The 25,820-nt window shown below is 40.8% G+C and overlaps 1 protein-coding gene across 2 annotated transcripts in view; it reads left to right on the forward strand.

The window, feature by feature from the left end:
* Positions 1 to 25,820, forward strand: part of Oca2 (OCA2 melanosomal transmembrane protein) — a 321,231-nt gene that overhangs the window by 195,021 nt on the left and 100,390 nt on the right. For both annotated transcript variants that reach the window (XM_060366263.1, XM_060366262.1), the window contains 2 exons: positions 14,417 to 14,476; positions 15,023 to 15,127. In XM_060366263.1, coding sequence (XP_060222246.1) covers positions 14,417 to 14,476; positions 15,023 to 15,127 — 165 coding nt within the window. The remainder of the gene's footprint in view (positions 1 to 14,416; positions 14,477 to 15,022; positions 15,128 to 25,820) is intronic.

Below are 25,820 nucleotides of genomic sequence, written 5' to 3' on the forward strand. Positions count from 1 at the left end.
CTTGCCTGTTGTTCTTTCTCGGCGGAAGTGCTGTCTTGCAAGTAAGATCACCAGTGATCTCCAAGAGAAGACATATGCATAATTCCAGGGAAAATTAATACGCAAGCAATTTTATTTTTAAATTTTGTGGCAAAGATGACTTACAATGAGCTCTTTATCAGCTTTTTTTTATAACCTTGCTGTGACATTACCCCCCAAAATAGCAGCATAATTCAAGTTTATTTAAAATGATTGCAATTATAATGCATTCAGAATGTTTATAAAAATAAATAAATGCATCAGCTGTTAAACATGTAAGAATATTTTATGTTTTATTGATTAAAAACTGGATTATTTTTCTTAGGTCAGATTTTAAAATAGAGCAGGCACTGTGAGAATTAAAAAAAAAAAAAAAGAAAAAAGAAAAAGCAATAGAAAATGAATCCCAAAGGCACACTGCTTTCTGCTTGACCTCCTAAATGTCAGTATTGGTGTGCTTTTTAAATTTTTGTTAAAGATTTATTTATTTATTATGTATACTGTGTTCTCTCTGCTTGTATACCTACAGGCCAGAAGAAGTCACCAGATCTCATTATAGATGGTTATGAGCCACCATGTGGTTGCTGGGAATTGAACTCAGGACCTTTGGAAGACCAGTCAGTTCTCTTAACCTCTGAGCCATCTCTCCAGTCTCTCATTGGTGTGCTTTTACCTCAGCACAATCTCTGAGTTGCTGTGTGACTCATGCTGATCTCCCTAACTTTGTCCAGGGTTCTGGGCTACCTGGAGTGCTGCCTTTATGTTCACCCTCCTTGGGAGCTCACTAAGTGTGTCTCAGCCAGTGAAGAAGAGAAGATAGGCACAGGAAAAGTACATTCATTCTCCTTCTACACGTAGACCTGGGTTGTTATTATATTACCTGTGTTTCATAAAAAAACAAAACAAAACAAAACAAAACAAAAACAAGAAAGAGAAACTCCAGCTCCAGTTCTGCTTTAAAGCTATATACCTGCTGAAGCCTATTCTCTCTGAATTGAATTCTGGACAAAACAGGAAAGTTAACAGTTCATGGACGTTGAACAATAAGTAAAAAACCAAGTGGGTGTTGGAGGAGAGTGGAAACCTGAAATGGTCTTCTCATGGGTGGTTCTTTTTTTTTTTTTTTTTTCCAACACCTTGATGATGTGGTGACATTGATTTTCAGCGCTTGTCTGGAGGAGCTAGACAGCAGTGACTGTAAAGAGGAAGGGCAGAGGATTCCAGAGCAGGGAACCAGAGAACACAACCAATTCTGTGCATGAATTTCACAAGTCTCAGTCAGTTTCTGGATATGTGGGGCTATCTTAAAACAGTTTAACAAGACCTGCCACACAGGTACGTGATCAGCTCAAGAATGTTATACATGTGCTAGTCAACCAGCCTGGAGAGTTGGACTGGAATTTGAGCCATCCAAGTCTTTACTGACCACTGACCTATGCATGTGGGAGGCAGATGCTCGAGTATGAGAGAAATTGTGGATTTAAACCACCTTAAAAAAATCCTTTTTAATACAGCAAAAGCTAGCTTAAAGAGTAAATTATAGATGAAATACATTAATCAAGAAAGCTCTAAAGTCATCTAAAGTTCTACGTTAAGAATATGAGCAAATTCCTGGTTTTCTAAGAAAGCGCCAGATTGATTTCCAAAGCAGTTGTACAAGTTTACATTGCCACCAGCAATGGAGGAGGGTTCCCCTTTCTCCACATCCTCTCCAGCATGTATCGTCACTTGAGTTTTTTATCTTAGCCATTCTGATGGTTGTAAGGTGAAATCTCAGCGTTGTTTTGATTTGCAATTCCCTGATGACTAAGCACATCAAACATTTCTTTGTTTCTCTGCCATTCAATATTCCTTTATTGAGAATTCTCTGTTTAGCTCTATACCTCATTTTTTAAAAACTGGATTACTTGGTTTGTTGGTCTTTAACTTCTTAAGTTCTTTATATATTCTGGATATTAGCCCTCTGTCAAATATAGGATCGGTGAAGATCCTTTCCCAGTCTGTAGGCTGTAGTTTTGTTCTGATGAGAATGTCTTTTGCTTTACAGAAGCTTTTCAGTTTCATGAGGTCCCATTTATTGATTGTTGATCTTAGGGCCTGTGTTCAATTCAGGAAATTGTCTCTGTGCCAGTGAGTTCCAGGCTCTTACCCATTTTTTTTCTCCTAACAAGTTTAGTATGCCTGTTTTTATATTGATGTCTTTGATCCACTTGGATTTTAGTTTTGTGCAGAGTGGTAAGTATGGATCTCTTTGCATTTTTCTACATGTAGACATCCAGTTAGACCAGCACCATTTGTTGAAGATGCTATCTTTTTTCCATTGTATGGTTTCAGCATCTTTGTCAAAGATCAGATGTCCATAAGTGTGTGGGTTTATTTCTTAGTCTTCTATTTGGTTCCATTGACCCACCAGTCTGTTTCTATGCTAGTACCATGTAGTTTTTATTACTGTTTCTCTATAGTACAGCTTAAGATTAGGGATGGCCTTACACCCATCAGAAAGGCTAAGATCAAAAATTCAAGTGAGAATACATGCTGGAGAGGATGTGGAGAAAGAGGAACCCTCCTCCATTGCTGGTAGGAAAGTAAACTTGTACAACTACTTAGGAAATCAATCTGGTACTTTCTCAGAAAATTAGGAATAGTGCTACCTCAAGATCTAGGTATACCACTGCTGGGCATATATCTGAAATACAATCAACTATACAACAAGGACATCCCTCAAAGATATCCCTCAACGGAGGAATGGATGTAGAAATTGTGGTACATTTACACAATGGAATACTACCCAGTAATTAAAAACAAGGAAATCATGAAATTTGCAGGCAAATGATGGGAACTAGAAAAGAGCATTTTGAGTGAGGTAACTCAGAAGTGGAAAGGCACACATGGTATATACTCATTCATAAGTGGTTATTAGGCATATAATATAGGGTAAACACACTAAATTCTATACTCCTAAAGAAGCTAAACAACAAGGAAGACCCTAGGGAAGATGCTCAATCCTCATTCAAAAGGACAAATGCGACAGACATTGGAAGTAGGAGAAGACAGGGAACAGGACAGGAGCCTACCACAGATGGCCTCTGAAAGATTCCACTAATTGAGGTATCAAAACAGAGACTGAGACTCATGGCCAAACTTTGGGAAGAATACATGGAATTTTATGAAGGAAGGGGGAGATAGAAAGATCTGGAGGGGACAGGAGCTCCAAAAGGAGACCAACAGGGGTTGGGCCCTCGGGGTTCTGCAGAGTCTGATACCCCAACCAAGGACTATGCATGGAGAGAACCTAAAACTCCTGTTCAGATGTAGTCCTTAGACTCATTTCTCCAAGTGGTTTCCCTAATAAGGGGAGCAGGGGTTGTCTCTGTCATGAACTCAGTGGTAGGCTCTCTGATAACCTCCCCCTGGGGGGTGCAGCCTTCCCAGGCTACAGAGGAAGTCAATTCAACCAGTCCTGATGAGATGATAGGCTAGGGTCAGATGGAAGGGGACTAGGAGAGGGGCATAGGGGGAGAAAAGGGAAGCAGGGTGGGATTGGGAAGAGATGAGAGAAGAGGCCATAGCCAAGATACAAAGTGAATAAATTGTAATAAATAATAATTAATAAAAATGCAAAAAAGAATATGAGCAAAGACAATTAAATGGGGGGAAAACCAACAAAGGTAAGGTTGGCATCAACAAAACAGGAAGAAATATATAGAACATCAGCTAGAAAGCTAATCCTTTGCAAAGAAATCAGAGGCCACATCCTGCCAATATCAACAAGAAAATGGGGTTATAATCCAGACATGAAAGACAACAAGAATATATTAATATATTTGCAACAATCAATTCAACAATTTACATAAATAAAATACTGTCTTGAAATAGAATACCCAAAGTGACTTAAGTTGCAATAGAAAATCTGAATACTATTATATCAATCAGAGAAAATGAATTAATAATATAAATATTTCCATCTGGAAAACTTTGGACACAGTTGACTCTCTGTAGAATTTTCTCAGGCGTAAGACTTTTCCCTGGTTTCAGTGTTACAGCTCTTTTGGGTGATAGCCTCCTGGGTTTGCTTCTTTTCTTCAGAGCACCCAAGCACCTGGTAGGGCAGGTACTGGATGAAGGAAGGAAGCCTAGCTGGGCAGGTGGGTCTGAGGGTAAATGCCTGGAAAAAGAAAGTCCTCTTTAAAGCCGCTCTTCAAATGTTACAACCTTTTAGCTCACTGCAACAGCAACTCTTAGATGATATTTGGTTAAACAGCTCATGTGCTATGAGCAAGAGTAGGAAGGGATTCCAGGGTGGGCTCATGTCATTGGTTAGGGCAGTGCTGCTGGCGATCCTTTATTTACGTGCCGAGGAATTCCAGGTGCCAGGCTACTACTGAGAATTGCAGAGGTAGGAGGTGGAGACCAAGTGTCCCAGGGCAACCAGGCTCAGAACAGGGCAGGAGAGATCCTTACTCCTGCCAATCCCAAGATTGAGATTTTTGGGGTTTGGACACCTTTCCACCTGGCTCTAGCCCCATGCCAGATTCGCTAGTGGCATGGTCCAAGTGCCCAACCACATTATAGGGAAAAAGGCCTTCACCAAACCACGAACCCTAACACCAATGACAGGAATTTTTGAAAATCCTGGAGACAATTTCACATTTGCTGTTGAAAAAACAATAACTTTTCTCCACCAGGCTGGGAAATACACATGGGTGCCCACTCTCTTCACCATGCCATCTGTGCAGGCATACTTTGTAAACTATTTTATTTATGTTTCTTAGGCCTCTTTTTCCCGTCACCACCCAATCCCTTCCAACACCCAATACCAGGTAGGAGAGAAAGGAGGTTAGTAGGGAGATAGGGTATAGTTCTCTTTGGTTACTTCCTTATGGTTAGGGTCATTGGGGTCCTGTGGCAAGTCCAATCTTCATTTCAGGATATCTCCAAGTTCTCATCCAACTGCATCAGGAGCAACTGGGAGCAGCAGGGGTGGACACCAGCAGCCTTCTTCGTTCTAGGAGCTCCTGAGCACTCTCTGAGCTCTGGCATTTATTTTCTCTCCAGAGTCCTTAGATTTAAACTATCTGCTGCTGGCAAAGGGCCTCTCTCAGAGCCTGCACCAGGCAAATAGTTTGCTACTGTGGACATTCTGAATCAGTCCCACATCCTACACCTGGGGTAAAAACAAAAGCATGTTCACATCCAAATTATCCCTGTGTCCTCTAGATAATGTAGTTGTTGTCTCACAGCAATACAAAGAAACAAAGGGCAGAAAGACAGAAGGGTAAAAGCAGAAACTGCCACTTGAAGACCATGTGGTCGTAAACATGGACAATCCAGTAGGTGCCCTATCAGAAGTGAAGAATAAATTTAGGAAGAAGATACGTGGTTGTGCTTAATCGCCTTCCTGTCACAGCCACAGAGGAGCTGGGAGAACAGCTGAAGAAGGAAAAGTGCTGCTTTGATGGATGGTTTAAATTCCTGTAGGTTTCCAAGCTCATGCTCAAGGGTGTGCAGAGCCAAGTGGTTTTCTGCAGCAGAGATCCAGGGAGGGATATAATCCCAAGGGTGTGGACCCCAGGCCTTGTTCCCTTCAAGGGGGTCCCGCTCCCTGAGTGCCAAAGCAATTCACTTCAAAAAAGAATGTTTTTCAACCAGTAGTAATGAATCAGATGGTTATTTGAATGAAAACAGAAAGAATGTTAGAAGATTTTTTTTTCTTATAATTTTACCTTGTCTGATTTTGTTTGTACAATTTTGTTCATCTTAGAACTATTACAAATTAATAATAAATTTTTACCATATTTGCCCTCTCCTTCAACTCTTTCCAGATTAACTCCACACTTCTTTACCTAGTCATCTCTCTGTCCTCTTTTATTTTCTTGCCCCCTCAAGTCATATTTGTACTGCCCTGATGTGTATGGATGTGTGGCCTTAGCTGTAGTATAGTCAGCTGACCAGTGGTAACTCTCTTAAAGAAAACTGACACCCTCCTAGCAGCTACAAATTGCCAATTGCTCCTCTGGTAGAGGTGGGACTTCATGTCTAGTTCTGTTCTCCATGCTGGGGTGCTGAGTCTGGGCGTGGCTCCAAATGGAGGTCAGGATACACCAGCCATGCTCTGCAGCAGGTAGGTAACCTAATAAGATGCATGGTGCCTTCCAACACTATGCAAACTGGCTAGTATGGAAGAAGCTTCCAGATGATAACGAGGGAAATAGCACCTTGTTCAGTGATACAAGTTCATGGTATCTGTATACCTTTTAGCACTGGGGTCTAACAATCAAGTTCTGGAGGGTAACTGAGCACATTGGCATTAGCCTGCAGTATTTGTCTATATTTAGGATAGTAGTGGCCAACAATTTCAAAAGAAGAAACCCATTCCTGTCACTGGAATTTTATTAGTTAGTTTGTGGTATCTGATAGAGGCATTGTTGTTCTATTATATAGTAACTACAATTATAGGTGTGTGTGCGTGTGTATGTCTGTGTGTCTGTGCACTTAAGGGAGCTTCTACAGTAACAGAAGTAAGTTTTCATATGACTCTTTGGAAGGGTGTTTAGTTATTTCTCGTTTGAATTTAGTGACACCCCTTTTCTTGCCGATGCCATGCTCATTTTTTTCTGCCATGCTATTTCTCTTTATGAGTTTTCCTGTAATTAGTCTTAATAGAACTACCAACTGTAAACTTGCTAATTTAACATTTTCTGCTCTTATAATAATTGTTATTTTTCTTCCTCACTTTTAAAGGCTTAAATTGTCCTTTTTAAAAACTTTTTGGTGCTTACCTTTCCATTTTCATTATGTTTTTTTAGTAATTATATTTAAGACTGTAAATTCCTTTTTATGGCAATACCCTTTAGGCTTTCACGTGCACTTTAATCATGTTCACACTCTTAAAAAAATTACATTTATATTCTGTGGCGAACCATGCATGTGGAGGTCAGAGGGTAACATGGGAGAGTTGGTAATCTTCTTTCACATGGGGGATCTTGGGATCAACTCAGGTTGTCAGTGTTGGTGGCAAGTCCTTTACCAGCTAAGTTATTTTGCCAGTCCTTGTGTTCTTTATTCAAATTCTTTTTATTTACATTGTGTTTCTGGACTGATATTACTCAGTTAGTTTTGCAAAATGATTGCCAAATTATCTATTTGGACTTGTCATCTTATTTGTTTATGCTTCATATACTTTTGAATCTCCATTATTCGGCACCTATAATTTAGAATTTCTTGGTTTTTATAAGTAATAAGGAGAAGCATAAAACCTTCAATTGTTAAAATAGTTCTGGTACATGTTTTTATTCTGCTCATTTATTTTTGGGTACTTGTAGCAAATTTTATACCTTTACTCCAGTATGGCCATCTTAAATATTTAAGTGAGACTTTTATTTTATTTTACCTTACCATTTATTTCATTACCTTACATATTTTATTTTAAGATGAGATTATCCTATGTAGCCACGGCTGGCTCTGGACTTGTTATGTAGCCTAGGTTACTCTTCACGTCAGCTCTGTGCCGGAGCTTCTCAAGTGCTAGGGTTATTGCAATGCACGCACTACCACACCAGACTGAGAGCACCTTGCTTATGTGTGATGACGTCGCAGAAGGACCTGCCCTTAAATCTACCATTTCATTGGCCTTGTGTTTGTATTTTCCATCTCCTTTTTGACTTATTTGATTTGATTGAGAGTTATTTAAAAGTCTAGCTTACTCTTCCATGGTTATACACTCGATATTTTCAGTGGTATCATGTGATTTAGACACAGCCTTCGTCTTTAGCTGATACAAGGCCAATTGGAATTGGCATCTTACTACTCTTCAACCCTTAGTCTCTTGACACAAAAAATTCTTCTGTACACTGTATCTATGAATTCTCATTCGTAAAATGTTAGTTCTTTCCTGTTTTGGTTATTTCTACATTAATCCACATCTCTTGTCTTCTTTTGTCTTTGATAGCCCTGGACTGTAATTTAATGACTGATCTTAATCTCGAGACTTGGGAGAACCTACAGTTGTGTCTCTGAGGATGACTTGTCCCATTCTCTAGTCCACCGCTGCTCACACTTCCTGACTTCATCTGCTGCTCTGCCTCAAGCTGCCAGGATGTTCTATCTTTGCCATTGAAGTTTTGCAGTGCCTACTTAGCTACCAGCAGTATTCACACTCAGAAAATTTATGCTGCTTGCTGATTCAGTAAAGGTTAAAAGAATTGTATCAGAGGCTTTGTTTGGATTGCAGAAGAGCCTGCACTTTGCAGTTTGTTGTTCTGCAGGTGGCAGCAATGAGTTATTATGCTGGCTTATCTCTGGGCACAGTGGCTGTGTGCTGCTGTGGTTTTTAGCACTCCCTTTTCTCTACTGCGTGTCATTGATGGAGATGAGTGATGTTCATAGTCTTCAAATACACACGAACATTTATTTAAGAAGTGCCAAATATGTTATATTTGTCAACTTTATACTTGATAGATGGAATCACCACATACTTACCTAATTTACCACTTTTTATCATGATACACAACATTTATATTTCCTGTATAATTTCTTTAATTATGATGTCAGATATTCCTAAATGAGTTATTTTGTGGGATGTTTAAGTCTGTTGAGGATATTATCTTATCTCTTCATACTACATGCCATGGACCAACCCAGCTGGGGTCCCACACCCATGGGAAATCAGAGGTTTGGATATCAGGAAGACAGGAGTTTAGGCAGTTTGACAGACAGAGGCCACACAGAGGAGTGTTTGAATCTGCTGCAGTTTTACTAAAGTCAAGCTAATAATTTTATAGTAATTACATAAGGAAACACCTTAAAGTTGGCATACTTCCCAGAACACTTAGATTTTTACCAAGAATACAAGGTTTACGTTTTAACTCAAAAGTGTAGCCGGACATTATGCAGTGCCCACAAGAAATCTTGGCCTAGGGACTTTTTGATCAAAGCAAACAAAGAACAAAAAACTTTGCACTCGTGGCTATTCATGCAATTTCATTATTACCGACTAGTGAAGGGAAAAGTCAGGGGCTGTTACTGTCCTCCGAGCCAAGTTGGATGCCTGTCAAAATCTTTCTCTGCATTGAAGTCTAAATATACCTTTGTTAACCATCCTCCCATAGGTCTTGCTAAAGATTTACGATCTTCCTTAGAAATAAGACGCCAAGGGGGACACGCTCGAGCCAGCTGTACTTTTTTATGCTATCTTTTCCTAAAGAGGAACACACTATTTTTTTTCACTATTCTTGTAATGCTCTGATACTGAATCTGATTCATTACTTCTTTTAAAATTTTATTTTTCTTCTACTTTATTCTTGCTAAAGCTTTTAATAATCTATCAAAGATATGTTTCCTTGAATAGTTAATTGTGCTGTTCCAAGAATCATAGAGAAACAGCAAAAAAGCTCATCAATCCAACCCTGCAACCGAGGAAGCGTGGGACTCTCAGAATATGTCTTTTTGGCTTGGGTGGCCATGGTGGGGTACTTTTGGCAGTGACCTCCAGGGAGCCTATTCCTGAGGGAAACGTATCTCCCGTCTAGTAGCACAATCTATTGATATGCTTCACTGACGATGCTGGAGTGGGTGTAGCAACTACACACCTAGGTTTTGAGATTTTGTATGACATGTAGGAATCTACATGTACACATAAAATGTGCACCGCATATTGTGAAGAAATATATATACATGGCCATATTTTTATGTCATCTGGAAGAAAATTTTAAGTTAGACATCTGGTTTTTCTCTTAGTCAACGGTTCCATATAACAAAACAAAAGCTTTTGCTATTTCCCACAAGAGCTGGAGAGGACAGGAACTCCACAAGGAGAGCAACAGAACAAGAAAATTTGAACACAGGGAACTTCCCAGAGACTCAAACTCCAACCAAGGACTATTTATGGAGATAACCTAGAACCCCTGCACAGATGTAGCCCAGGGCAGTTCAGAGTCCAAGTGGGTTACATAAAAATGGGAAGAGGGACTGCCTCTGACATAAACTGATTGGCCTGCTGTTTGATCACCTCCCCCTGACGGGGGAGCAGCCTTACCAGGCCACAGAAGATGACAGTGCAGCCACTTCTGATGAGAACTGATAGTCTAAGATCAGAAAGAAGGAGAGGAGGACCTCCCCTATCAGTAGACTTGGGGAGGGGCATGCATGCAGAAAGAGGAGGAAGGGTGGGATCAGGAGGGGAGGAGGGAGGGGCTTATGGGGGGGATACAAAATGAATAAAGTGTAATTAATAATAATAAAAAAACAAAAGCTTTAGCTGCACTTAATTTTTTAAATGTATATTATTGTTTAACTAAACTGGACTATTGTAGCTTACTGGCTAGTAACAGGGACCTATTTTATTCTCCTATGAGACTCAGCCTGTGTTCTGAGACATTTCTGGTGTCACATGGAAATGGTAGAAGGGCTACTCTCACCCACTGTGCAAGACTGGGGACATATCACAACATCTTGAAAGCACAAATCCACCACAGAGCAAGGAGTGACCTGGCTCTGTGTTAGCTGCTTTTCTCACTGTGACACAATACTTCAGAAACTCAGTCTACAGAAGGAGTGGTCTATTTGTCTCATAGTTTAAAAGTAACATCTACCCTGGCAGGGGAATTCTGGTGGCAGGTGGTTGTAGCTGGTCACATGGTATACAGTGAGGAACCAGACAGAGATGGGTTCTGATGCTCATGTCACTTTCTGCTTTTTATTCAGCGAGGGACCTAATCAATAGGATGCTAGCTCTCTTGTTTGGGGTTGATCTTCACCTTTTAGTAAAACCTCTCTAAAAACACTTCACAAGCTTACCCAGAGTTTTGACTTCTATATCCAAACCCTGTCAAGCTGGCAATGAAGATTAACTATCATAAGCCTTTCCCTTGTCAACTTGACACCCAAATTCAATACTTCAAGTTTTAATATTTCACTTTTGTCTCCAATCTTCATGCTCATTTAAAAATACAAAATGTATTTAGTGCATCTCTAAGAATCTGCAGTGTCTTAAAGCTTTAACATTGTCCAAAAGTCTAAGTGCACAGTCTTTACTGAGATGCAGGCCAGGTCTTAACTGTGAGCTTTTTCAAGGTCAAAAGCAACCAAGAAACAACAATAAAAGTAATTAACTATATAATTACAAAATTCAAAGACACAGAGTAAACATTCCCATTCCAAAAGGGAAGAAAGAACCACATGTTGCAGTTCCATCTCTGGTGCTTGGGCCTTGAGACAGAATCCTTTGGGCTCCAGCCATCTGGAGGAACTCCGCCTCTGCAGTGCTGCCACCTGAACCACATAGAACTTCTCTTTTGGGCTGGCTCCCCTTTATGCCTGTAGCTTTCCTTGATAGACATCCATGGTCCTGGTAACTTCAGTATCTTGGGATTGCCATTATAATTCAGGCTTTGCCTCGATAGCTTCACTAGAGACCCTTCAAGGCCTTTCTGCAGGAATCTTGCCCTGAGCCACAATGCTCGGCCTCAGCATGTTTTTTTTTTTTTCCACCTTAGTGGAAGCCCCCACAAGTCTTTAAGTCTTGAATTTTGCATACTTGTAAAACAAGCACCATGTGGGTCAAGATGTCAAGTTTTGCTGCTGGCTTAGATATAGGGTGGTAACCTGACACTGTCATAGTAGCCTCTCTGTATCTTAATGGTTAAACTTGGGAAAATGATTCCCTAAATTGTTCTTTCTGAAAAAAGGAACCAGCTTAGTGGTATTTTAATGTCAGGCTTTCTTCTTTCAAATGCACTTGCAATTTTACAAGTTGGAGCCATCCCTATTGTCCCTATGTAGTGGGAACGGTTTCTTTTTAGTGCTACTTTATTCATCTCCTTAAAAATTATAGCCACTTTTTCTTCACCCATCTTGTCTGCAACTCTAAACTCCCTTAGACTCATTTTCTCTTTAAGCTGCATATTTTTCATGTATTTCTGTTCTTTCACTGTAAATCTACCAAGAGCAGCAATTATTAACCCCACCAAGTCCTGGGTGCTCTCTCTCTTGAAATTTCTCCAAGGAACAACTTAATCTATTACCTTTAAATTAGCTTCATTGAAGTTTTCAGGATATAGGCAGAAACAGTCAGAATTTTTGCCATAATGAAACACAAATGACCTTCAGCCCATTTCATGGTAGAGTCTTGTTCCCCCTGAAACCCCATGGGCACATTCAACAATCTCTGTTGCTTTTGACATCCTAGTATTTCACAGTTCTGCTAGAATGGCCTATCAATGCTTGTAGAATTCAAGGGCTTCCTTGGTCTCAGCTGTAAAGTGTTTGACATTATTCTACAAGGCACTTGCAAATGCCTAAACACAACACTGTCAACTTGACTGGATTTAGAAACACTATGGCCATCATGGTATTTTCAGAACTTAAGTTTAACTGAAGAAAGACCCACTCTAAATGTGGTTAGTACCATTTTATGCACTGAGGCCCTAAATTATTATTAAAGGTAAAATAAAATGAAGCATTGGCATTGTCTCTACTTCCTGAGTGTGGATGAAGGATGACCAAGTTCCTCATCTTCCTCTTGCCATGCTTTACCTGCCACGATGGATTATACCTCAGACTCTAGGCCCAAATCAGCTCTCTCCTTTTGCTTTACTTCTGCTGATTTGTTGTTGTTACAGCAAGAATAAGTGTAATGAATACCACAACAGTCCTAATACCTGCCCCATACCAAACTTCTGTATTATTTTTCTCATTACTATAACAAAATCCTTGGCAAAAACAGCTTAAGGAAGGGAGAGTTTGTTTTTGCCTCACAATTTAAGGTGTCATAATGGAGAAAGTGGCGGCAGTGACTTTAGACGTGGTGGCAGAAACATGAGAGAAATGGCCACAATGTATCCATAGTTAGGAAGGAGAGAGAGATGAATGCTGGTACTCAACTTGGTTTTTTCTACTTTTTATTCGGTCTGAGACCCCAGCCCATGGAATAGTGGGTGGCTTTTCCTTTCTTAATTATATCTGTTTGGAACACCTTCATAGACATTCCTAGTGATAATGTCACTGAGGTGATTATAAATCCCATCAAGTTGATGATAAGGTTGACAGGCTCCGAATGTTGGTAACACTGAAGCTGAGTGGGTTGCTATGGGTAGATTATCCTTCTGATCTAGTTAATGTTAAAAACCAAGTTGACTGAGTCTATTCCTCCCCTCCCCCCCAAGAAAGACCCAAGACAACAGCAGAGGACCTGGTGCAGATCCTTCCAGGCCCCATGCTTGCTGCTTCAGTCTCAGTAAGCTCATATGAGCTTTGGTTAGTTGATCCAGTGGGCATGTTCTCCTGGTGTCCTCCATCCCCTCTGACTCCTACAATCTTCCTCTGGGTTCCCTTAGCTCCAAGGGAAAGGACCCAATAAAGAGAGCAGGTGTGTCTCTGACTCTTGCCTGCCCTTGGGGCCTTTTTTATCCTTTTGGGTTGCCTTGACCAGCCTCAATATGAGGGTTTTTTTTTTCTTTTTGCCTTGTCTTATTGTATTTTTTTGTTGCATTTGGTTGTTGTCTCTTGGAAGGTCTGCTCTTCTCTGAAAGGACTCAGGGAACAACGGAGCAGATCTAGGGGGAAAGAAGGGGTGTAAAAGGATCTTGGAGGAGGGGAGGGAGGGAAACTGTGGTCAGGGTGTATTTTATGAGAAGAGTCCATTTTAAATAAAACAAACTAAGTTGATTGAGATTGTGTTTAAAGTTACAGCTTTATCCTCTTCAAACAAAATTCTACTGGAAACTGTACATAAAGATCAGGATTCTGTAACTTAAATTTACACACATTCAAGTTGATATTTTAATATCAGTCTTCCTTTAGTGGGAATCCCAGTGAAAATGAAACATATTAAAAAGGTAATAGGGTAGCTGGGTTGCTTTCCTCTCCCAGGGCTGTGTCCTCTGCTTGACACTGAGACTGGTGTGAGCGGAATCTCTGTGCTTCCATCATCTTACCTCGGTCTATCTTCCACATCTCTCATGTTGTGAACATGGTCATGTGCCTTTCGAGATGTACTTTTCTTTATCTTGCGTTAAGGGTTGTAAGAACTGCATTTTTTAAACTCAAGCTTTTAAAATACATTGGAAATGTAGCTTACTTAAAAGTCCTTATTTGTGAATCCACATTTTTTTGTATGTAATCAATTTGGTATCTTTCATATAGACCTCAAAATAAAGGAATTGCCTTCTGTCCATATTTAAATTTTCCATAGATGTTGAGACAAGTCATTGAGGAATTTCTGCCTCTGCTATTGTACATTTTCCTCTGTGCATCACCGTGTATATATAATAGCAAACTATTTACAGACTCTGTTAAGGAGTACAGTCTTATAAAGGATAATCTGTTCCTACCTCATATTCTTCTTTGAATGGCAAAAGAAATCTGTATTTAGTCTCATTTTTAAATACATCCTTTCTTCTAGGCATTGACACATCTTCACTTAGTGGAGTATGTTGGAGAACAGACTGCCTTCCTAATAAAGGTACATTAAATGGTCTAAGAGAGTATGTTCTACCCATTATTCTTTGGTTTTTGTTAGAAGAATAGAAAAACATTACATTAATTATATCAAAAGCACTGATGGGATACTACTTTATCCTGGATAGCCTAGAGATGAAGGGGATACTTTGTCAAAGAATATGTAACAATAGTTGCTTGTTATCTTACCTTGGCCTTTAGTTAAAATATATCTAAAATGGGGCAGTGCATAGTAAGTGAATACTGCAGAGATTCCCATCTTAGGACTCTGCTGGGTCATCAAGCAGGAGGGACCAATCTGTGTGGCCACTGGATGTGAGTAAGAAATACACTTTCCTCTGCCTACAGAGCTATTTGGCTAAGAATGGCTACTCTCCATTACTATGACCAAGGTTCCTGGTATAGGTGTGGCTCTGCTGTGCATGTCTATTCTTAACTTGGTCTTGTCAAGTGTCAGAAAAAGGACTTTCAATCTTTTGATTCTTTCTATGTATGTGGTTTAACAGTGCGGTGGTTAATGCATAGTGTGGCCATTATCTGCTCATTTTAGATGGTCCCAGAAGATCAGCGCTTCGCAGCTGCCATTGTGCTAATAGTTTGGGTCTCAGCCTTGGCTTCATCCTTGATTGACAACATCCCATTTACTGCCACAATGGTAAGTGGTATGTTCTTGTGTGTTGAAGGGTCAACCTCAGCCTGTACCCATATAGGCTCATTCTTCCTTCCTAAGAAGCACAGCATGAAACCAGCTGTTGCTTTTATATCTAAGAAAAAAATGTGAGCTGAGTCTGGACAGCTTGATATGGAACATGGAGAGGCCAATGATGAGCTGGGGATCAGGCTTTGCAGAGTACACAGCACATGATGAATGACTGCCTGTTTGGGGAGCCCAGATGAGGGCTCCTACCCTCTCAAAGTTTCATTTATTCAAAGGAACTTCAAGTCACCAAAAGACTGAGTTGTTGCCTTTATTATCTTCAAATGCAGAAGTTATTCATTCTGAACTGCCTGCATGGCTTCTGGTACTTGGCTTGTGCAAGGATTTAAGTCTCCCTTTGTATCAACTCACAGAGAATACCAAGACCCCCATCCCTAGAATAACTGCTATATCATTGATTGTTTGGCTTAGGGCAGGAACTGTGAATCATGTTGTAAAAAGAAAAAGTAAGAACAGAGACTTCCTGCCACAAGCAGCTCAGGGTCCAAGAATGCTCAGTTTAGCACTGAAGGTTGTATGTTCTACCAACAGGATGTTGATGGGGGAGTTTTCCCCGTTTTTCTTGAGGCCTCATGGGGTCCCTCCATCCCCTACAGATAGCCCATGTATTATGTCATAGTCTGCTGGGAACAAGGATGAGTACAGGAAAGCTGGCAATGCAAGGAGAGGGCTAGCCAGGCTCATAGCCCCTTCTTCCTTCAACCCACATTGTATGGACCTCCTTCTCAGCTTGGAATTCATTTTCTGCTACATTTTATCCTCTAGTGACTCAGTGTGGTTCTTATTTCAACATGTGGGTTTGAGAATTTTGAACTAACTCATGGCTGTTATTTCTAGTAGTCACAGAACATATCCAGAATGGTGCATTTAAGGAATGCTGAGAGTCTGTAAAATTTGGAATAAGCAGTATACATAGGTGTGAAACATTAAGTGTTTTCTCCTAAGCAATAAACAAGACGACAATGTTATCTATGAACATGTCCTACTAGTTAGAGATTGTGCAATAAAGTAAGAAGAGCAAGGAGAAAGGACTGGAAATGGAGACATTAAACTTTAGTGACTATTAATCTGTATATTAGACAACTTCAAAGAATCTACTAATTAACAATTAGGATTGATAGGTGATTTTCTTTTCAGATACTGTGGAGATAAAAGTCAGTTAAAAAATCATTATGTTCATCTGTAGGCACAATAAACCATCAACAAGAACTTGAAATAAATAGCATTGTCAGGTGCATCTTCAGCCCCTGAGACAACAAGGTGACCTTACACAATTGTCCTGTCCTGATGAGGCTACATTGTGTGGTCCCAGGACTTAAGAGTTTGTCACAAACCTTTGTCTGTTCTTCTTGTTCACCATTGTAATGTCAGAAGACAGATGCAGAAATAAGCAACTCTAGGATAGTGTAGGCTTTATTTGGGAAGGGACAGAGGAGTAGAAAACTGTAGTATAAGAAACTAGAGAGGCTGCTATTGCTTACAGGCTGGGTAGTTGTAAGGGCAAAAAGGAAAAGAGGAAAAAAAAGACATTTTTCTTTTGGGGGTTGTGGTGACTATTGTTAGGGGTAGCTAGGGAAATGGGTAGTGACATAAGAAATATTAGGTGATAGGTAAATATCTTTCCTGATCAGTTATTAGTGGGGTTGATGGGATGGAAAGAGAAAGAATGTAAAAAAAAGTTACTTTAGTTTGGGGAATTGTCATTGTCATTTCTTGTGAAAATTAAGGAGCTTCAAAAAATGATGTGGCTCTGGCTAGTCACCCTGAATGCACCCTGTTGCAATTTTCTTCTAGGGAATCTTTAACATCTTTAGACCAAAAATCTTACTGGAAGTGAACTGAAGGTGCCCCATATTGGACACATAGATTATGTTGTTTGAATATGTTGTTGTTGAATGACTCTTGGTAGCTGATGGATCACGAAAGCATCCATTGGTGGGGATCATTACCTGACATTCTTTAAGTCACTACTCATTTCTCCAACCTATCACCACCTGAGCTTTCACTTCTGTTCTTGTAAGTAACTCCTCATTCATACTGCTGTAAACTACCCAAGCAAAAACCAGTGGCTCACCAAGTTGGACTTTGGTTATATATTTTCATCTGTTGTTGGTTTCCTATTTGGGGTGAGTACATGTCTGCTTATGCCTCTCCAAGAATACTGTCACTCAACAACTTGGTATATTGTTTCCCTCTAAGCTGACACACATAGATCAAGTCCCTTCCACAGTGTGCTACTGAAGAAGATGATACTCTGTCTTGATGACTTTTCTATTACTGTGATAAAATACCATGACAAAGGGAACTTATAAAAGAAAGCATTTAATTTGGCTTAACATTTCAGAGGGTTAGAGTTTATGATAGCAGAGTGAAAAAACAGTTGAGAGTTCATCTCTTGATTTACCATCATAAGGTAGATAAAAAGCACCAGGAATTAAATGAATCTTTTGAAACCTCAAAGCCTGTTCCCAGTGTCATACTTTTCCAACATGACCATACCCCCTAATCCTTCCCAAACTGATCCACCAACTGGTAACAAAGTATTCAAATATATGAGCTTATGGGTGCCATTCTTATTCTAACCATCACATATTCAAATTCTAAGGAGGTGGGAAGATAAAAGGCATAGTGAGGAAGTAAGACCATTTATCTCTACTGTTTTCTTTCTTGAAAGTAAAACAAATAGAAAGTGCTGAGATAAAGGCAATAAAATGGTCAAACTTCTTCATGTACTTATGAGCAGAGTTCTGTGTACATCTTTATATATGGGCATGTTGTTGTGTAGTTAGATCTTATATGGACCCTTCCATACTTTTCTACTCACCATGTCTTAATAGAGCAGGTCTTTTTATGGCTTGAACTTTCGCACACTTCAGCATAGTGTTTCACTGTTTGCTTTATAGTTGTGTTAGGCATCAGAGCTTTACTGTTCATGTGGTGTGTTTCTTTTATTCTGTGGGAGGTTCCTATCTTCTCTTCAAATCTTTTCTGTATCTTCTTCCAGTCCTTTATTTTTTCTCTTTTAAAATATTGTTTCTTGGGCTGGAGAGATGGGTCAGCAGTTAAAGAGTGCTGACACCCACATAGTGACTCATGGTTATCTGTAACTCCAAACCCAGGGATCCAACAACATCTTCAGGACTTCAAGGGTACCAGGAATGCACTTGATGCACAGCTATAATGAACATTTGTTTTGCATTAAAATAAAAAATAAAAAAATTCTTTGTAGTTTCTTTTCTTTTTTAAAAAAACGACATATAAATCGTATTTAAAAAAATTTTTTTCCATGTAGATAACCTTAGCAGGTAACAACTTTATTCATAGTATTTTAGTGAGGACCACTTTATATTTAATGCATATAAAATTGCATTAGTATTTTAATCTGTAGCAGGGCACAGTGAATTCACCCTTGGATGAATGCAAAGCCAGTAAGCATACAGGGCAATAAACGAGTGAAGAAAGGTTTGTTACTTGTAAATGTAAGTAGAGTACTGGGATAACTCCCAAAGCACCGGTTTCCATAAACAAAGGAGACAAGGGGATTTTATTAGGGAAACTCATACATATTCATGTTGAAAAAGGAGTCATGCCTGGTATAAATAGATAAAAATGTGAAATAATCACAGTAGGTTACTTTTCCCAAAGCAACGCTTTCTTTAGCTCCTCTCCACTCTACCACCTTTCCGGCACTATTAGTGCTTACTGTGTTGTCCAGTGTCACAAACTCCATCTCTGCTTGTCCCTCCTGCTGGGCCTCCCCTATCCTGAGACCTGCCATTCTGTAAGTGGAGGTAGGGTGCCTCTCTTTACCCATGCTGCTAGAATCTCCTTTGCTTTGCTGATTTTGCTTCTGGTAACAGCTCTCTCTCACTTAGCTCTTCTCTTCCCTATCCTGGCTTCTGCATACGTATGATTGCTGATGAAGTTTGGGAATACTGGGCCTATGCTTGCAGAGTTGGATGGCAGGTGCCATGCAGAAGCCTTCTTTTGCTCCTGTGGTTTTAGCACCATGTGTGAAAAGTGACACACTGGTTCACTGTGTATAAGCTGTATACAGGGGGGTGGGGCATGGGACTAAGAAGTGGGGGTGGAGGAAGGGGCAGTAAAGAGACTGCCAGCAGGGCCACTTCATTATTAGGGTAAGGTTTTTGTTGCTGTTCTGTTTTCTTTCTTTCTTTCTTTCTTTCTTTCTTTCTTTCTTTCTTTCTTTCTTTCTTTCTTTCTTTCTTTTTTTTTTATTGTGACTAAGGGAGAAATATCCAGAGACCTTTAGAGGACTCCATAGAAAACAGCCTGGGTATGGCAAGCTGTAGAGAAACAGAAGAGTGGGAGAGAATAGTGGCTATAGTGATGAACAAGAAACAGAGAATAGAATAGAGAGAAGGGGTGGAAAATGAGAAAGAATAAGAAGAGAGCAAGAGGATAGAGAGATAGCAGGAGAGAGTGAGTGAACAAGAGCATGAAGAGTGAAAGAGAATATCAAGAGAGGGAGTAGAGACAAATAGAGTGGGTGGAGAAATCCTGTGGATTATAAGGAGGATGAGTATCTGGGGGAGGGAAGGGCAGGGTGGTATCATGGACTTTGGAATAAATAACAGGTACGTGTGATACTGAGGGAGCCAGGAGGCCAGCATGGGCTTTGATATGCTGATAGGTACCATAGATAGTCATAAGTCCTCTCTGCTAGAGGTAACAGGAATGACTCTTTCTGGCAGCCGGGAACCAATTTCACAAGTTCCTGAGGAAAGCTGGCTTTTATCTAACCACAAGAAATCTTTCTATAGTTGAGCTTGAGCTCTAGACATGGACAGCCTGAGATCTAGCAGTGCGGTCGCAGAGTGCATGTGTCACCCAGGGCCAGTTAGGTGGAAATAGCCCAGCTGCCTATTACGTTTTGGGTTTTATTTTCACCTTACACTCAGTGATAAACTACCTGCCATTGCTTATTAAATGATCAGGGCTTGAGAATCTGTCCCCTCCTTCTTTTATCTTCTAAGTGTTTACCTACCCCTAGCAGAACCTTCCCTTGGAGCAGCTTTGGTATGCTAGAGTCCATGTCCCTGGGCTTCAGGGGCTGCTTCTTGGATTTCCTTCTCTCTAGCCTCCTCTGTCCAAGCTCAGATATGTGAAGTGACTCTCCTTGTAAACCCATGTTTGGCAGTTTTCCTCACTGATTTGGCTCTGACCCACTGACTGATCAGTGAGATAAGGGGCATCAGGTGTCCTCTCTGCAGAGAGGTCCTTCTATCTGGAAGCACCTTCACTCTACACTGCTGTGGAGCCTTCTGCATGTAGGGGAACACTATGGAACTCACAGAGGACCAAAGAGCTGGCAGAGACAGCTGCTGTTTGGAAGGCCCATCATTATAAATGCAGTCAGGGAGCAGGAGGCCACTTGGTGAGGAGGTATAGCAACTTCAGGAAGAGAGCAGCACTCCTCAGCCTTCCTAACACTGCTGCCCTTGGGTACAGTTGCTCATGCTGTGGTGATCCTCAACCACAAAATTACTTTCGTTGCTACTTCATAACGGCAGTTTTGCTACTGTTATGAATCACAATGTACACATTTGATATGGTTGAGAACTGTCGCCTTAGAACAATGGCTGAGTAATTCTGTTATCCCAAGGATGTATGGGACAAAAGAGACAAATGCACCCTGTCTCTTCTTTGTGTCTCAGACATGTACCTGCATTCATCATGTTAACTGTTTGAAAATTGCAGCTCATGTTTTGTCAGTGGTATATCTCCTCTTTCTGAGGTCAGGAAGGAATGCTGTATCATTGAGAGGGAGGGGATTCAGAGATTTAGCTCATAACTGGTAGGATGACACCATGGAAATTTTATTCATGCCCAGAAGAAAAAGAATCTGTCAGTAGATGAGTTTAGTTTTCCATGATGGCTGAATAAGGATTAGGAACATTCTGATCTGAGCATGATCTGTAGATCATGGAAGGCATTCACATTCTAGGGGTTTGGGATGGATTATGCTTGTTATTAGCTATTTTTTTAATTTTGAGACTAGGCTCATAATGTTACTCTGGGCCCCGAACTTACTATGTAGACCAGGCTAGCCTTGAATTCTGGAATCTGCCTTTTCAGTGCTGGGATTAAAGGTGTTTATTACCATGCCTAGCTATTGTAGCTACTTTTTAAAAACTGAAGTACAATATTTCTGACTTTTTTCACTTCTGAGTATTTCTTGGTTAGGGGTGTAGATAAGAATGGTGGCTAGCCCTCTGTCTTGGGCCCTTCTTGTCATCGCTTATTGTTAACTGAAATATTAAGCAATATTCATCACTACTAATATTTAATGCAAAGAGGACAGCCATAGAGTATCTGAGGTGGGCAGGGTGAGGCCCCTGGTCCTCACCAGATGCCAGTATTAGTCCCTGCTTGTTGGAGGGAAGGGAAAGCTGAAAGGGCTGGGACAGTAGAAGGTACGGATCCTTAATGTCCAGACATTTCAGTGTTTGAAAACACCTCCCCAAGCCTGGGAATCCCTTTCACACTCACCTGCCTTTTCTTTTACTGTCTTCCTGTCAGCAGTTGACAGGAGCTCGTGGGAATCTGAGGGCAGCCCCTTGGCAGAGAATTCCTAGGTCTCAACTATAGTGCCCTCAAGGCTACACTGGGAACCTAAAATTCATTGTTAAGGACTTGAGAATTCTCAGATTATCTTCCTTTGTTGAAGCTTTTTCTTTTCAAACTCCTTGGCTTTAACAGGAAAGATTTTGTTGCAACTTTCAGATTTAAAATATTATCATTTTTATCTTGTGCCAAGTCAAATGATGGTAATTTATACCACAATTTTGCAGTTTTAAAAAATTGATTTCTTGGATATACATAGTTATATTGCCATTTAGCCAAAATGTGAGAAAGTAATTTTTTGAAGGTTCTAGTGTCCTTTAGCACCATCCTTATCACACCAGGTTTCTTTTCAGGCCCAATAAAGAGGCATTCAAAACAACTGTTGTTGTTGGCTGTAATAGCTGGTATGGAGAGACAGAGAGAAAAAAAAACCTCCGAGGTGATACAAGTCAAAAGTACTTCACATAAGTTTTTACTTTTTGTTTCTTACATGATGCCATTTTTGGTTTTAGCTTTTTTCTTTTCAGAAAGAAAATAATATAGAGAGCTGAGCCAGGTCCAGTGAACTGCAATTAGGCTAAATAACACAGCAGTTATAGGGATTCACGGCTGTGTTCTGCAGGGGGAGGATCTGGATTGAATCCCAATATGCCACTTAAGAGAACTAAATAAGGCTGTCCCTAGAGAAGTAGGAATGTGAGGAGCAAAGACACAGTGTCTCCTCCACTAACTTGGCAATGTGGGTTTCAGGCCTTCTAGATGAACAGTGAGTCCTCTGGCCAGGGAAGGTGGTTTTGGAGGGACATTGCTGGGCTTTCTCTCTTTCTTTTTCTTTCTCTCTTTTGACCCACAGACTCACAGCCATAAAGCCAGATTTAGGCTCACCCACTCTGAAAACTGAAGGAGTCTGGTAATTGGAATTCTGCCTCCAGGCCTTGGCAGATGCGGGTCTTATCCATAGTTCCATTTCTCAGGGACTGTTCTTGGCGGTCTCTGCTGGCGGGGTGCTCTGAGCCTGAGAAGTAGATAGCAAGCTCCCTGCAACCTTGGGAACCAGACAGCAGACTTTGTGTGACCTTGGGTGAATTCCTGCATGCTTTGCCAGGTGGCACAGATGTGTTGCTATTGTGAAAAAATTTTGCTTGTACTCTTTGCTTTATAAGTGTTGTTTGCACGTTCAGTAAACTGAGACTTGATCAGGAATCTGTCTTGTCTCCATTCTTCACATCTCTGTTCCCCAATTTCCACTCCCTCTTTCAGGTGGACCCTGTTCGACTAGCCCGCAGGACGGGGCAGTAAACCATTGTGGTATATGTAAGGGACCAAGATTCCTACAAATGGATAGTCACAGTATATCTCAAACACACAGGACAACAGTCAGTTTTAAAAACACCCAGAGAGACTTAATGTGATATGTTAAAAACAATGACAACAACATACATTTTTTTTTCAATGCAGTTTATTCAGGAACCTTGAACAATCATCTGACCCTGGGGAAAGCCAGCCTACTTTAAATAGCCTCTGGGTAGCCAACCTCAGCATGCCACGTGGGCAATGCAGATAGGTCCACATACATGGAAGCAAGCCAGATCCTCAGCCTTAGCCAAATGTGGAGTTGTTTGTGACAGAGAGCACTCACCATCGGGAAGGTGGAAGGCGGAAACCAGCTCCATCTTTCAGGCGCAGCATTAGGCAGCTCTCTACAGTTCCCCCTTTTTGTTTTAGACGCATCAGGCAAGAGTAGAGGTCTGATCTCTGATATTAGAAATAAATTGGGACTTTGTACAGATGTTCATTTAGGTGTCATCCACCCAAAGAGCATCAGACCCGTCCAATACCTTTTTCTCAGAGGCTGGACCTGGGGCATCAACCCACATGCAATCAGACATGCTCTTCTCTGGGTCCAAAGCGGCTGACCCTGAGTGCAGTGCTTAGCCTCGCATCCTGAGCATAACATTTTGGCTTTTTATGGTAGCCAACCATGTTTGGGGAGACTGTCCTGCTTCAATGGCTGTAAAGGCCTGAATGGTCATGGCTGCATTACGCTGTTGTGAGACTCTAATCTTGCATATATACCAAAGGCAAACCAAGGAGACCAACACCAGAAGGCCTGCTAACGCTCCCATGCCCACCCATTCCTTCAGATGATTCATGGCTGCAGCAATCCATGATGATAATCCTGTGGCTAGTCCTGCGTCCACTCTGGTAGAATTTACCATGACAATGGCCACTCTCAGCTGCTCCATCATAGTATCGAATTCTCCAGTCCAATTACCTAAAATATAGCTAGACAATTGTTTAGACAGATTTGCAGCACAGGGAAAATTCTCATGTTGTATGCTAGTGACTCAAAGTCCAGCATACTTTCATTGACAGCCAAGTTGAGCGATTTGCCATAGGGTATCAATTTGCTCCTGTATGAGGTCAATCCTCTGATTGAACACCATCAAACCTCCTTTTAGTTGAGCATTAATTTCTTTTTGTACATCTAAGGCATGAGCTACATTGGCTAAAAGGTTATTCAGGGTCTGAGCAGTCTGCCCAGTATGACTCATGGCTAATGCCGCAGTGGTAGCTCCAACTGCCGCCAATGAGATGGCAGTAACAATGGCAGCTGTAATTCCAAGATCCCTTTTCTGTCTGAAGAGAGTCATTGTGTGAGGGCATCAACGGGCACAGGCACCCAGCGAGGCATGCGAGTAACCAGCTAGTAAATTTACTAGCATTACAGCATTGGGCAAAAAAGCAAGTATCATTACCACAATTACTTGGCTCTATCTGGCTAATAATGAATAAAAATGGGGGATATAAACAAACAGGTGTGGGCTTATAGGAAATATTATGAGAAGCCTTAACCCCCTCGTTGGAATATCCTGCATCAGTTCTAGAACTAGCAGTGGTGGTGTCCGAGGTCTGAGTAGGTTCAGGAGACCATTGCCCCCAGGGGCGAGACGTGCTCCATGTAAATTGACTAACTCCATGTTTTCCTCCACTTTTGAAAGTCATTTCAGGTTCTTAAATTATTTTTTTTCCTTTTTTTTTAAATTTTTCATCCATTACACTTTATTCATTCTGCATCCCCCCATAAGCCCCTCCCTCCCCTCCCAATACATTTCTAGCAGAAATGTCACAGCCCTACACATTTTATTGGTTGCAATAATGCAAAGTTTTTCTCTTAGAAGAAGGTCGTGGATATTGGTGTGACTCTTTGGAAATTGATATTCTCATTGTACACTGGTAACATGTCCTAGCACAAATGCCACAGGTCTAGGCTGACTAGGGATGGCATTGCTGAAAGGCGGCTTTCTCAGGTGCAGCTTTTGAGTGGAGAACTATTTTCATGTATTGGTTGTAAAATATACTATCATTGTATCTTCTCATGCCCACTTTCATGATTTATTAATTTTTTTTAAAACATCTCTTGTATATGTGTGTGGGGATATGACAGTGTGGTCAGGGGTCAACTTGCAGGAGTCAATTCTTTCCTAACACATAGGTTCTGGGAATCAAACTCAGGTCATCAGATTTGGCGCCAAGCCCCATTACCCTCTGAGCCATCTTACTAGCCTCCTACACCTGTCAACTGCATTTGAGGAGTGATTTAGTGTGGACTGAGATGGTGCTTCATGACAGCATGACACTGGCAGGGTTCCATAAACACTGAGTGCACAGTTCTTAGGTGCCACACGAAGCTTGACATGACTTCATCTATTGTGACCCACAGAAACAGGCTGGGCAGCCTCAAACGAGGAAACCTAGCTGTTCATCCGGTTTGTACGAGACAGACAGATGGGCATACACACAAAGTTTTGTGCATGCCAAAGCCTGCTTTGGTTTCTTCCATGCATTTTGTGCTCTTTAAAAAATATTTATATTTTTTAACAGTTTGGCTATTTAAAAATATCTCTGATGGCCAGTGAGATAGCTTAATGGGTAAAGGCATTTGCCACCCAAGAATGTAAGCCTGACAACTCGAGTTTTATCCCCAGAAAGACATGTGAAGTTGGAAGGAAAGAACTGACTCCAATCTTCAAGGTTGGCT

The sequence above is a fragment of the Meriones unguiculatus genome, chromosome 14 (genome assembly GCF_030254825.1).
Source record: "Meriones unguiculatus strain TT.TT164.6M chromosome 14, Bangor_MerUng_6.1, whole genome shotgun sequence".
Taxonomy (NCBI): domain Eukaryota; kingdom Metazoa; phylum Chordata; class Mammalia; order Rodentia; family Muridae; genus Meriones; species Meriones unguiculatus.